The sequence below is a fragment of the Rosa chinensis genome, chromosome 2 (genome assembly GCF_002994745.2).
Source record: "Rosa chinensis cultivar Old Blush chromosome 2, RchiOBHm-V2, whole genome shotgun sequence".
Taxonomy (NCBI): Eukaryota; Viridiplantae; Streptophyta; class Magnoliopsida; order Rosales; family Rosaceae; genus Rosa; species Rosa chinensis.
In genome coordinates this window covers 42830145-42844145 of record NC_037089.1, presented here as the reverse complement: position 1 = coordinate 42844145, position 14001 = coordinate 42830145, and the positions used below count along the sequence as shown (strand labels likewise).

The 14001-nt window shown below is 37.2% G+C and overlaps 3 protein-coding genes across 3 annotated transcripts; 2 read left to right on the top strand and 1 right to left on the bottom strand.

Moving 5' to 3' along the window:
• Positions 1-460: 460 nt before the first annotated feature.
• LOC112185663 lies at positions 461-3811 on the top strand. Its single transcript, XM_024323931.2, has 9 exons — positions 461-484; positions 1179-1224; positions 1348-1412; positions 1584-1721; positions 1860-1996; positions 2253-2360; positions 2599-2851; positions 2933-3051; positions 3411-3811. The coding sequence occupies exons 4-7, from the start codon at positions 1654-1656 to the stop codon at positions 2766-2768; spliced, it is 483 nt and encodes a 160-aa protein (XP_024179699.2). The 5' UTR covers positions 461-484; positions 1179-1224; positions 1348-1412; positions 1584-1653; the 3' UTR covers positions 2769-2851; positions 2933-3051; positions 3411-3811.
• A 915-nt stretch (positions 3812-4726) lies between these two features.
• LOC112184311 lies at positions 4727-9597 on the top strand. Its single transcript, XM_024322574.2, has 8 exons — positions 4727-4969; positions 6037-6997; positions 7083-7214; positions 7299-7631; positions 7709-7837; positions 7989-8566; positions 8768-9429; positions 9514-9597. Exons 2-7 carry the CDS (start codon positions 6728-6730, stop codon positions 9339-9341), a joined length of 2016 nt encoding a protein of 671 aa, XP_024178342.1. The 5' UTR covers positions 4727-4969; positions 6037-6727; the 3' UTR covers positions 9342-9429; positions 9514-9597.
• Positions 9598-10274: 677 nt separating this feature from the next.
• On the bottom strand, positions 10275-13559 carry LOC112184310. Its single transcript, XM_024322573.2, has 3 exons — positions 13444-13559; positions 11734-12872; positions 10275-11388 (listed from the first exon to the last, which is right to left on the bottom strand). The coding sequence occupies exons 2-3, from the start codon at positions 12869-12871 to the stop codon at positions 10337-10339; spliced, it is 2190 nt and encodes a 729-aa protein (XP_024178341.2). The 5' UTR covers position 12872; positions 13444-13559; the 3' UTR covers positions 10275-10336.
• Between the last annotated feature and the right edge of the window lie 442 nt (positions 13560-14001).

Genomic DNA, 14001 nt, shown 5'->3' with positions numbered 1-14001 from the left:
CAACTATTTGATCATGGAGGTGACACAATTGATTTTGAATGCTGGATAATATAGCCACTTCTTATGTCTGTTGAAAAAGAAGAGGGTTTCAACATGATATGTCAGATGTACTTTTGTGGATATTCCTTGGTGGGTTGGTCGTCTTGGAGTTCCTCCTTTGGAATTGGTACTCTTTTTCACGAAGATACATCATCAATGTTAGACTTGGACCACAGGAGATATATGATTACACATCAACATCAGTCCATGTATAATTATTAAAAAAACAAATTTCAGGAATGAAGTTACACGTGTGCAGGTTAGTTGCATCAAGGACCCAAGTCTTTAAAACCCACCGAGTCCTCCTCTCTCGGTTCAAGTTTCTCCCGCATCATTCAATAGCAAAACCTCTCAAATCTTTCTCCGGCCATCGATGAGTTCATCATAGATTCATAGGCGACAACTTTACCAACCCTCAATTTGGAACCACTGCTTACCAAGAAAGGTAATCCTTCTAATTCTTGCTGTGCACACTTTTGAATCTGTCTATAGTTTACGTTTTCTATCAGTAAAGTAATTCACTCCCTGCTCCTTCAATTTTTGCATTGGGCATAAACTGTGTTCAGAGAAAGTTCAGAGTTTGCTGGTTTCATCTTCAACAGCCGTCAGTTGCAACCATACCAAGCTTTTGGTTGCAAGTTCAGGCTTTTCTTCATTGTCATCATATTTTTTTCTGGGTTGGGTGTCTCTTTGATTCGTTCTTTCGTTAAATGGCAGAATTTTATTTGGCTTATGTTGTCACTGATAATGATATTCATTAGAAATATTTCATCCATTCAGTAATATCTCATCAAAAAATATCCTTAATCATAACTGAAATTTCATAGGATTAAGCCTCACTGTGATAGTAAGATATATTCTTCTACTGCATAGTTCGTGTCATTTTGTGTACTTTTGCACTTCTAGAGATAATAATTGTATGATGTACAGCATAAATATCAGAAAACTAAGCTAACTTATTATTTCAATTTCTGATATGCAAAGAATATAAATCATTAAGTTGGAAATATGTGCATTATGTGATGCCTTTAATAAATATTTCAGTTGAAAGGAAACATTGACAATTACTCCAAGAAATACTATGTCAATTTCTTTTCAGTTTCTTCAGGGCTAATTGCCTTTTTGGCTTTTCTTTGCAGCTCAAAACTTGAAGGAAGGCCACCATATTGCACACTCTCACACAAAGTATGTTGTTCACAGTGACTAATGAGTATATTTTGTCACTAATTGGTTTCATTCTTTCAATTTTCTAATTGGCCTATTTCATATTGTGATTTAGCTGCTAACATTTGGACAATTTATATGAAGACTAATGATCAGTTACAAAGTTCGTTCAAGGACAATGATGTACTGGAGCATGCTATTGACAAAAAGTAAGTCTTCAATAACGATGGCTGAAATTTTATAGGATCATGCCTTCCTTGACTTCATATAAATTGAGCTATTAATTACTAAACAATAGAGTTTTTAGTTTTACTTCTCCTATATACAAAAACAATGCTTTCTTTCTGCTGTACATTTCAGAATGAACTGGTATATTGCAGAGCGAAAATACCCAAATTTGTGCTAGAAGAAAGGCCGTTCTATTTAGCTTGCCCAAAATGCTTCAAGGAAATGAGGAAAAAGCCACAAAGCCAACTACTAATCTGCACAGAACATGATATGCAACAACCTCTTTACTGGTAATGTACTAACTTTCATGCTACTTGACTATGACTATAACTACTTGATTACTTGAAATGTTTTGGTTTGAAATTCGATTATGTTTTGCTGCTATCTGCTTCTGTTTCATTTTTCATTTTTTTATGCCACACCTGTAGGTTTGCTGAGCCACCACCTGCGCTCTATCTGCCTTTTTGCCTCTATTCCACTGCTTCATATTTGGTCGACACAGAGAGAGATAGACCAAAGGATACGGGGGGAAGAAGGGAGAGAAGAAGAGGCCCTCCCTTCAAAAGTAAGCGAAACTCTCATTCCCCAAAGCTTATTTTCACTGCAAAGCACTTTTTTTTTTTTTTTTTAAATTGATTGATTGCTTCAGAATTGGGTTCCTTAATTTCACTGGAAAGCATTCTTTTTTTTTTGGATGGATTGATTTATGGATTTTTTTTTGCGAAGAAAAGAAAAACAAAAAGAAAGCGGAAAGAATGTCACTCATATCCTACTTCAATAAGTATAAAACCTCACTCATTTGTTTCTTCATTGTTCTATAGGAGAAGACAAGAAGAAGAAGCAGCAAAGAGTCGTCAGGTTGGCGTCAACTCAAAACTTTGAAGATGAAGGAGAAGATAATGTTGACTGGGAAGAAGCTCCAGTTGCAGGTACATGTCATTATTTGACAATCTGTGTTCAATTCCACTTGATGTTTGATTTGAATTCTCAACCTTATTTGGTCGAAGATCAATGAAAATGATCTGTTCATATATACTTTCTTATTTAAAAGTTCATATTTTGAAGAAAAATTCATTGATCACAATGTAAAATGTGATGGATTCTTCTTTAATATGCTTGAATATTGGTGTGTTGTACAATAGTTTTATTGGCATCATTCTTTTTCAGGATTTTTCCCCTACTCATTTGACAAGGCCTCCTTTCTAATCCATACCCCAGAAACATTGGTATCAGGTGTTCCCAGCGTATTGCGTCGGGTGGTTCCGATACCTCTGCATGTTTCCTCCAGAGAAGGAAAACGAGAAGGAGAACTTACTGCTTTGATCTGCACAAAATGACAAAAAGAAGAGAGAGAGGGGTAGAGAGAAGGAGTGATAGAACAAGTGCACCCACCAAGAGGAAGAAAGAAGAAGAATGCACTGTAAGCCCCTCTTTTATCATTCTCTCTCGATTTTCCAATTTCTTTACTTGCTAGCTATTTACCACAATCAATCTTTTACAGGCATTCAGGAGATTCAAATTCGTATCATTGAGCACCAAACTGAAGCGGGTTTTCTTTTACCCACTTTTCATAGTCCAATGGCTGCTAACAACTTTCCAGTGGGTTTGGATAAGGAACAGGTACATACTCTTTTCTTCATTGATTTTCCTGTGTCCATGTTTGAATGTGAAAAGGAATTCAGGTGTGCCAAAGATTAGATCTTTGGGAAAGTTTTGGGATTTTGTTATTGAAATTCTGAGTGGGTATTTGGAACCTCTGTTTTCTGTCAATTTGGGTGCAATCAATTTTAGCATATTGTCTAATTGGTCAGTGATGAATGTTTGATCTTAATGAAACAAAGGTATTTCCTGAGAGTTTAGAAGGCGACAAGATGGTTTATTTTTACTCTTAAAGATGGATTGGTACTCTTTTGCTATTAAGTTGTTGTCCTGGAACTCATGCTTTTTAAATAATTCTGTGCAAATTTTTGGTATGGCAGAGAAGGAGATGGAATACAGGGTTGAATTGTTCAACAAGTAAGTTTTCTGCTTGGTATTTTAGTTGATGTCACAAACGAGTAATGGGGTTTTTGCAAGGTAGTATTTGAATCACTTCGGGTGCTTCTTTGTCATGTCACAAATCAGTGCTGGTTATGTAAATATTTGTACAAAGAATGTATAAAGCTTAGTAAGCAAACAACCCCGCGGCATCGCGCGGGAGAGATTATCTAGTGAATTCTATTTCCCAACTTTGTATAAACTCTTGGTTTCACGGCCTGTATTGTGTTGCCTTACTGGTGATGTCTCTTACTCTCTTTGTATGGGCCGTATGGCTTTAAAACTGGGAGACATCCGGCATGATATTTGTCGGTTGATATGGTTATAATTTTGAGAAAATTAGCTTTAAATTCAATTTTACAATGATTTATTAGGTTAAATTCAATCAATTTTTCTTGAGAAAATTACACAGTAGCACCTGACCAAATATATAAACACAGAAAACCCACCTTCAATTTATTTTATACAAATAAGGACACAAGCTCAGGTCCAAAACCAAATGTAACTGGGCCTGGCTTCGAATTATGTTACAAAATGACTAAAATGTTCAGTTTTTATTAAAATTTACGCTTATGCCACTGCCACAATCCAACGACCTAAACCTGAAATCCCAAAACACAAAACGCAAAAAAGCCCAAACGTGAATTTCTCTCCAGCGACGGATCTGGCTTGAAGCAGTAGCACTACAAAATCTTCAGTAGCACTCAGCTTGATTCCGGAATCGACCTGCGCCTCTGACTCCAATCTGAATCGCGCCGGCGGCGACGATGCGCTCACCATTCACGAAGACGACGGCGACGGATCTAGCTTGAATCTCCGAAGCAGTAGCACTGCAAAAAAATCTCCAGTAGCACTCAAATTGATTCCGGAATCGACCTTCGCCTCTTATTCTAATCTGAATCGCGCCGGCGACGACGATGCGCTCACCATTCACGAAGACGACGGCGACGATCTGATGGGCTTCGTGACCGTGAATTCCGGTCAGTACCGCTTTTCTAATTTCGAGTTTCTTGGGGTTTTCGCTTAATTATCTGAGTATTGTAAGATTAGTTATTTCTTGGAAATGAATCGAAGTTAATTTGACAATTTACTGGCACCGACTTGAGAAAATTTTCTGGATTCCTTTCAGTTAGGGTTTAAAGATTTCTGGTCTAATTGTTTTCATAGTTGACGGTAGTTTCAGTTGGTTCTTGGATGTGGAAATCACTATGGCTAATTATACAATTGACTGACATAACCTTGAAAATTTTCAGAAAACGTTAAGGATTGTGCCGTTTGAAGCAGTAGCACTCAGTTTGGAGTGTGGGGAAGCAGTAGCACTCAGTTTGGAGTGTGGGGAAGTAGTAGCACTTAGTTTGGAGTGTTGGGAAGCAGTAGCACTCAGGGGAAGCAGTAGCACTCAGTCAGAAACCCTAAAATCTCTGACGGATCCAAAACGCACTGCAAGAGATCCGAAGCAGTAGCACTCTGCTTGAATCTGGCTCCAATGGAGGTTGATAAGGTAAGCTCTTACTCAAATTTTGCTGCCTTAATTTATGTGTCTTCGAAAGTAGCAGTAGAATCGATTGAAATCAGTTCTTGAAATAATGGATTATAAAGAATCAAAGCTTTAGTACAAACTAGTCACAGGATTTTGCTTCAGTTTTTGTAATATTGTTTCATTGGGCTGCCGTTGATTTGTTGTCCTTGGATGTTTAATTTCATCTTTTAAGGATGTATCTGTCAAACAATATTCTGTCAATAACTTAGATGTAATTTGTTATAAAATAGAAAATTACACAGTGCATATAACTACGATATGTGCTACTGTGTTCAATTGAAGTTTGTTTCTGCAGTGCATTATTGCTATGTGCAACTGTGTGCAGTTTATATGAAGTTGATTTCTGCTGTTCATTATTGCTATGTGCTACTGTGTGCAGTTTATATGAAGTTTGTTTCTGCAGTGCATTATTGCTATGTGCTACTGTGTTTATTTGAAGTTTATTTCTGCAGTGCATTATTGCTATGTGCTACTGTGTTAAATTGAAGTTTGTTTCTGCAGTTCATTATTGCTATGTGCTACTGTGTTTATTTGAAGTTTATTTCTGCTGTTTATTATTGCTATGTGCTACTGTGTTCAATTGAAGTTTCTTTGTGCAGTTTATTTTATGTGCTACTGTGTGCAGTTTCTTGTATTTGTGAAATTTATTTCTGCAGTGCATTATTGCTATGTGCTACTGTGTTTATTTGAAGTTTGTTTCTGCAGTGCATTATTGCTATGTGCTACTGTGTTTATTTGAAGTTTATTTCTGCTGTTCATTATTGCTATGTGCTACTGTGTTAAATTGAAGTTTGTTTCTGCAGTTCATTATTGCTATGTGCTACTGTGTTTATTTGAAGTTTAATTCTGCTGTTTATTATTGCTATGTGCTACTGTGTTCAATTGAAGTTTCTTTGTGCAGTTTATTTTATGTGCTACTGTGTGCAGTTTCTTGTATTTCTGAAATTTATTTGAAGGTTTTGGTTTTTTGTAAATCAAAGGTTTTGTAGTTTACTTTGTTTATAATTCAAATTGGCTACTCTGTGTAGGTGCAAAAGGGTGATGATACAAGGAATAATCACACAAAACCAGTGAGAAGAAGAGCTCTGGCATGTAGGATAAAGTTTCCAAGCACTAGAGTAAAGAGACAAAAGCATAAAGAAGTGGAACAAGATAGGGAAGAAGAGGAGGATGAAGAAAATGAGGAAGCTGAGGATGAAAAAGACAAAGAAGAACAAGACGGGGTAGAACCGGATAATGAAGAAGAGGAGGAGGAAGAAGAAAAGAATGATGGAGCATGGAACAGTGGCAAAGACCAGAAACAATCATATTGCCAATACAGGTGCAATATGATTGCCTTCCATGATGTGCTTCATAAAGTGTATGAGCAGCTCAATCGTGAAGAAAAGATGAGATTGAAAGCTGAGTTGAAGAAGACGCCATTTTGGAACTTGATTGAAGCTTATGACAAGGGATTGATGACTAAGAACACAACTGCAAAATCAGATCGAGAGATGCATAGGTTAGTGCAATGCTACAAGCCGGCTTTGAAGAAATTTAAGTTTGGAAACAAGTTGGCAGAAATAAGTGTATCGGATGTGCACTACATTTTGGGTTTGCCAAACCAAAAATCAGCTCTCACGGTGCCAAACCCAATAGATGATCCTAAGAAGCCGACTGATCATCCTCTTGTTCAAAGGTTCTTTGCAAATGACCGAAGGATAAAAAAAAGCAAGAATCATGAGCTGTATTGATGAGCAGTTAAGGGAAAAAGCTCCTGGGTGGATAGAGAACATGACAAAGTTGCTGCTACTGCATCTGTTCATCACACTACTGTTTGCAAGCTCGGGGTCTACCTTAGGATGGAGCTTTGTGAAATGCATCACTGATATTGAGACAATGAGGAGATATAACTGGGCAAGAGCTGTTAGAGACTATTTGTTATTGTGTTTGCAAGCTGCCACAACGGGAAAAGCAAGGCAAATCAGTGGGTGTGTAGCATTAATCCAGGTAAGTCACTACTGCTACTGCTACTCCTATTGCTACTGTATAGTTAAATTATGTGTTACTTATATCTGTTTTGTTTTTGTTATAGTATTGGATATGCGAGAGGAGTACTATGCTTGTTGAAATTAAAGGCAGAGAAGCAATGACTCCAGGGTGCGTCAAGTGTAGTCTCCCTCAATTCACAAAAGAATTGCAGAAAATGCAAGTTGATGACATAGAGGTGATGGATACGCTACTGTCTGCTACTATATATGGTTATGATACTGTGCAATATGCTACTAACTTGAAAAATATTTTATTGCAGATTGATAATGCAGTTGCCGACAACAATAGAAGCAAACATGGCAAGGAAAACAGTGACGATGACTTTGAGAACCCTCCATCAAAGCATGCTACTACTGCACAGGCAAAGGGGCAGAAAAGACAAAGAGAAGAAAAGAAGGCCACAGTAGCTGCCAAAAAACCAGCCAAAAAGCGGGTGGCCGAAAAGAGAGCAAAAAGTAAAGAAAATAAGATCTCGAATGAGGGTGCTACTGCACCAGCTGAAAAGGAAAAACGTAGAAATGAAGAAGAGACAGCTGATAATGAATCAGAAGGTTTCGAAGATGAACATGAAGACATGACATTAAGAGATTGGGTAACTACAATGAAAAATTACATTTATAGCAGCTACGTGTACATTTTTACTAAAATCATCTTTGCTTTGTTTTTTAGGTGGATATGAACAACATGAATTTTGCGAAAAAGATTGACGAGAATAAAGGAGAGGAAGGAATGCAAACAAAAACCACAAGTGGAGTAAATGTCAATGACATGGATTTGGGTGCAACTGAGGAAGAAGAGGTAAATAAATTTAAGTTTCTCGGTTTATGCAGATTTCTTTTGGTCTACTTTACTTTGGATCTTTACCTTGTTTTGATGTAATTTGATTGGTAATAATGTGATACTGCATTATTTTCTAATTTTTTTGAATTATCATTTTCTTTTGGTTAAGGATGCTACGGATGGTATTAGAGATGACTTTAGCTTTGACACTGGATTTGGGGGGCAGGAAAATGAAACAAACTTTGTCGATCAGGATCGGGATGGAACTGAAGGAGCAGAACCAGATCAAATGCAAGGGAATGAAAAAGCTGCTACTGAGGTCGATCATGATCGGGATGGAACTGACGGAGGAGAACCAGATCAAATGGAAAGGAATGAAAAAGCTGCTACTGAGGTCGATCAGGATCGGGATGGAACTGACGGAGGAGAACCAGATCAAATGGAAAGGAATGAAAAAGCTGCTACTGAGGTCGATCAGGATCGGGATGGAACTGAAGGAGGAGAACCAGATCGAATGGAAAGGAATGAAAGAGCTGCCACTGAGGCTGATGATGTTGAAAGGAATAGAAAAGATGCTACTGAGGCCGATGCAAATTTTATGGATCAAACCCTGAAAAGTATTATAGAAGAGATTGTGAATGAAGCTGCAAGGAAAGAAAAAGCTGCTACTGAGGCTGGTGCAAATATTGCTGATCAAATCTTGCACAACATTGTAGAAGAGATTGTGAATGAAGAGTACAAGAGCAGGTATGATTTGCATTTATATGGTATGATTGTGAATGAACAGATTTGTATGTATCTCTATTATTTTATTATTTAGCTTATTTTTTTGTTTTATATGGTTTGCATTTATATTGATTCATGTTGTGTGGATTGCAATGCTGGTTGTTTTGATGTTGGAATATAGAAAGTTCATAATTGGGTGAGGTTGTATGCTACTGTGTGTAGGAATGATCCAGTTTGGTTCGATGAATGGGAAGCCTTGTTGCAAAGTGAGTACGATGAATTTGGCTATCCAAGCACTGATGAAGAGCAGATCAATACAGTGGAGCATTGGCAAGATGTAGCAATGCTGAAACAAGATATGGCGGGAAGTGCTATCGAGAGCTGCAAAAGGAAGCAAGCTTATATAGAGAGATTGTGGGATGAAAAAGAAGAAGTGTCAAAAAAATACAAAAAGTTGAAGACAAAGTTGAAGAAGAAGCAAGAAGAGCTTAGAAAATGGAGAAACAAATGCAAACAACTAATGATGATAGTGCAAAGGGTAGAAAAAGATGAAGAGGCCAATGAAGATGTTGCTGCTACTGCTGCTCCTCCTGCTACTGTTCCCGCTCATGCTACTGTTCCTGCTCATTCTACTGCTCCTGCTGCTGTTCCTGCTCATGCTACTGCTCCATCAAATGAACGAAGGACACGATCAGCGATAAAGAGAATCAAAGAAAGAACCGATCGGAAAGAGAAGCAACTAGAAGGTTTTGAGGTGCAGAAACCATCGAAGAAACAGAGGAAGAAGAGCAATTAAAGGACTTAACAAACATATTAGTAGTCTATTTTGGTGCACCAATCGTATGGGATTCGGTGTTAAGTCAGTCATCCAAATTAGTATATATTTGTAGATTTGGTGTTGGTATATATTTGTATATATTTTCATTTTTTGTGTATAATCGTATGGGATTCGGTGTTAGTATATATATTTTCATGTGCAGAAGATAGGGATATGTTTGTAGATTTGCTATTGCCTATCATTTTTTGATCTTTCAACAAGTAGGATGGGAAGGCGATCAAAATCTTGAATTGCAAAGGTTCTTAAAAGGTTGAAATTGATTCAGATTTTCTAAGCCAAACCAAAATTTAATGTTAGGTTGGTGTGATATTTTCTTGGGGAATTGTAATGTTGGAAGGCATTTGATTGTGGTTTTCGGGTTTAGTGACCAAACATAAAATGAAAAATATTGAATATACACGGAGGCAGAAAATTGAACATAAAACAAGGCAGCGTGCCGCTGCACCGCCAACAGGCCCTGCTACTACACAAACACTTCGCTACTACACCTGTTTAGGAGGGAACATAAACAAATCTGCTACTTCATTGCTGGAAACCAAAAATATCAATCACTGAAATTAAACTTTTTTCTGTAATTTGCTACAACGAAACAATGTCATATGCTACTGTTGAATAAGCTATTGCTTGAAAACGATCATCCATGACCATTTATCCCTATAATACTCAGTTCCTCATGACATAGAAACTCCTCAAAAACTCAAAAAATTAATCTGAGGCACTGCTACTATATAAAATTGCAGTGCGAACATATATGAATCAAAAAATTGCATGTCATATTGTTGAATCATGCCATCTGCTACTGTTGAATCAATCTGCTACTGCTGAATCATGTTATGTGCTATTGCTGAATCATGTCATATTGTTGAATCATGCCATCTGCTGCTACTGTTGAATCAATTTGCTACTGCTGAATCATGTCATGTGCTACTGTTACTGTTGAATGTGCTACTGTCTCAGATCGCCACATTGCATGACCTGCGATTGTGGTGGCCAAGTTGATCACACCGTGTGCATTTCACTGGTCTGGACTCTTCCCCAAACGACTTGATCCTCCTTGTCCGTGGTCTTCCGGGAGGTTTTCGAGTCTTGGGAGGCTGCAAAGCTGAATCACCAAAACTACTAGGATTGGGCTTATCAAGATCCGGGACTGGAAAAATAGGAAGATCATGAGCACTTCTATAGAATGAGGTCTTCCAGTAATCTTCAATGTAACGGTAAGGGATACGGTTCGCCTTCTGCATTACTTGAACTGCATGAGAACATGGGAAGCACCTAAACTGCCACCAAGCACAAGAACACTCCCTCTCAACCAAGTTCACCATGACATTGCTATCCTCTGTACAAACTTCAAAAATATCATTAGTAGACTGGCTAACTCTCCAATTTCTCCCTGTTTCTATCCTTTTCGACAACTTTTTCTCAAGCTTAGGACATAGCACACTCCTCCAAGTAGAAGATTGAACCTTCCTTTCACAAAAAATCTCCATAACTCTCACACGAATGCCTTCAAGCAACTGAGGCAGCGGCATGCATCTCTCATCCTTGACCATGTTGTTGAAGCTCTCTGCCAAAGAATTACTCATTTCGCCATATCTTTTAGCAGGGAAGCAAGCAATAGCATAGTTTTCGGGTGGCAAGTTAGCAAGAAAGGACTGACCCTGCCCACGACTTTGCTTCCTAAATTCTTCCAACTTTTCATTGAAGATATCTAAAGTCCTAGCATATGCAGCTTGTGTAAACAATCTCACAATGTGTTCCTTAAAAGTAGAACCATAGGAACTTGGATACCTGCCATTCAAATTGTCCTTTAGATGCTTGATACAGTAGGAGTGAGGCGCATTTGGAAACACCTCTTTCACACCATCCAAAAGACCAGCTCCACGGTCTGTCATGAATACAATAGTCTGGTAGTCGCTCGCCAAGATTATTGCCAAATGTTCAAGGAACCACCTCCAATTCTCTTTACTTTCAGCATCAACAATGGCAAAGGCAAATGGGAAAACATCTGGAAAACAAAAAACAAAAACAAAAGCAAGAATAAATAAGACAAAAAAAGGATCGAATATAAGAACTGCTACTGCTTTAAAATGCTACTGATACTGTTACTGCTACTGCTACTGCTATTTCCATTAAAGAAATTCAACTTGACAATAGGAAAGCATGCAAAACAAACTCACATCCGATCATCATGTGAAGATCACAAGAAAACACAATAAGGGCTGCTACTGCCAGGTTCTCATAAATTACACTAAAAATTCACATTTAATCAAAATTTACATATGCTACTACTACATGGACAAAACAAAAAAAAATCATAAAAGAAAACTCACTTTAGAAGAAGTTTGCATACCTTTGTTCCCTATTTTAGCACAAGCACCCAATAGCATCCCCTTATACTTGTTTTTAATAAAAGTCCCATCAAGGAACAACATAGGTCGACAATATTTGAAGCCGTTTATGCAAGCCCCATAAGATATAAACAATCGACGAAAACGATTATCAAGAGAGTCAAGAATGCAATATGAACCGGGGTTAGTTCTCTTTAATGTGTCAATATACCAAGGCAATAGAGAATACCCAAATGCTTCACTACCATGTAACATCTTATTAGCAGCCTCTTTGCTCCTATATGCCATGTGATAAGGAATATCAAACCCATAATCATGCTTGAAATGCTTGACAATATCCTTGGGCTTAATTAAAGGATCGGATCTGACTTTATCAGCCATAATAGTGGAAATAACTTTGGATCCTAACCTCTTATGATTTTGATGCCGGACAACACCAACACAAGAATGATTATTCACCAACTTTATTATATGGAAATAACCACTAGCCTTGTTTAAGGAAGCATAAACATACCATTCACACCCATCGGAATCTTTCTTGGCACAAGTAGCACTAACACGGCACTTGTCATTCTTAACATAGTTAAACTCAAACCCCTTCTCAACTGCAAACTTGCACAACTTATCCCGAAATTCGACGGCACCACCAATGAAAACTTGACCAATCTTATATATATTGTCATTCCAATCACTAGACATATACTTCCTTTTAGACTTGTTGCTCACAAAATTTCCAATTATCATGTTGTTGTCATCCTCAAGGTTTGAATCATCACTACTAGCATGATCTTCATCAACAAGTTCAGGGATATTCACAATAGCAGTATCCACAGTAGCAGCAATTTCCTGTTTATCGACACACATCTTGGAACAAGCTCCAACATCAAGAACATGTATATCTATAAAGGGAAAATTTAGCAGTTGGAAGATATCCAACATGATCAAAATATCATCGTCACACTCTAAGTAGCAATTGGGGCAATCGTTAAGTGCATATCTAAAAACAAATTGACCATCCTTGAGGTTTCGAAACCTTGAGGAAATTTTGGCACACAAATTTTCATACGTGGGGCTTGATGACAACGGTAAAAGAATAGTCTCTGTCCCATATGTAAATCTTCCAAATGTTGACTTTGACATACTATAAAACACATGTAGAAAACTATTATTAATGTTATATACTGCTACTGCACAACCTGAAAGCCAAAATATTAGAACAGCTACTATGATAATAGTAAAACTAAACATCACATCAAACTCTGCTACTGCTCTACAAGATATCAAACCTCAAATATACAATAATCAACCACCTGCTACTGCTATTACACAAATTCAAACACCTGCTACTGCTCTACTACAATCATAACACAATTATAAACCATCAGACACTAAAATCACAATACTCCAATTATAAACCAACTCAGACCTCAAACTTCAGGATTGAATATCATAGCCTCGAAGTATATTCCCGTTCCAATTATAGGTAAAAAACCAACAGACAAATTCAAAATAGAAAAGTAAAAAGAAAAAAGAAGAATCAAATTCAACCTAAAACGAGTTCAATAATTCAAAACGAAACAAATTGAACCAAAACTAGAAGAAATTCACAAAAAATTGGATGAAACAGTAGATGATCAAAATCTTAGAAAGCATGAAATTGACACAGAAGCATGAATTTGAAGCAAGAAGACATGAAGAATCAAAAAACTTACATGGAAATTCGATCGCTTTCAATAGGAGAAGAGAAATTGGAAAGCTTCCATGGACGGGTTCTCTCACTGCGTTTCAAATTAAAGAAGAAGAAGAAGAAGCTGTCGCTGACGAAGGAGAAAGATAAAGAGAGAGAGAGACGGTCTTTGTAGCAGTAAGGGAATATATTCCCAAAAAAATAAGTTAAGGGCAAATAAGTAATTAATCTTATAACAGGTGGCAAGTAGAGATCAACTCGTCCTTATCTGTAAGATTTTGTCCTTGGATGTTTAATTTCATCTTTTAAGGATGTATCTGTCAAACAATATTCTGTCAATAACTTAGATGTAATTTGTTAATTTTTCTTTTCAATCTACACCCAATCCACATCACGAAGCATTCCTTACTGAGTGGATTGTTCAATTAATACAATCTTCATTCACTTTTGTGTTCCCATTGTACCCTTTAGTAGTTTGTAGAAAGTCATTTGGAAAGAGTTAATCATATGACTTAATTCATGCATGCTTTGATTTCAATTTTTTTTTCTTTTTAAACTTTTATATATAGTACCATGATTTCAA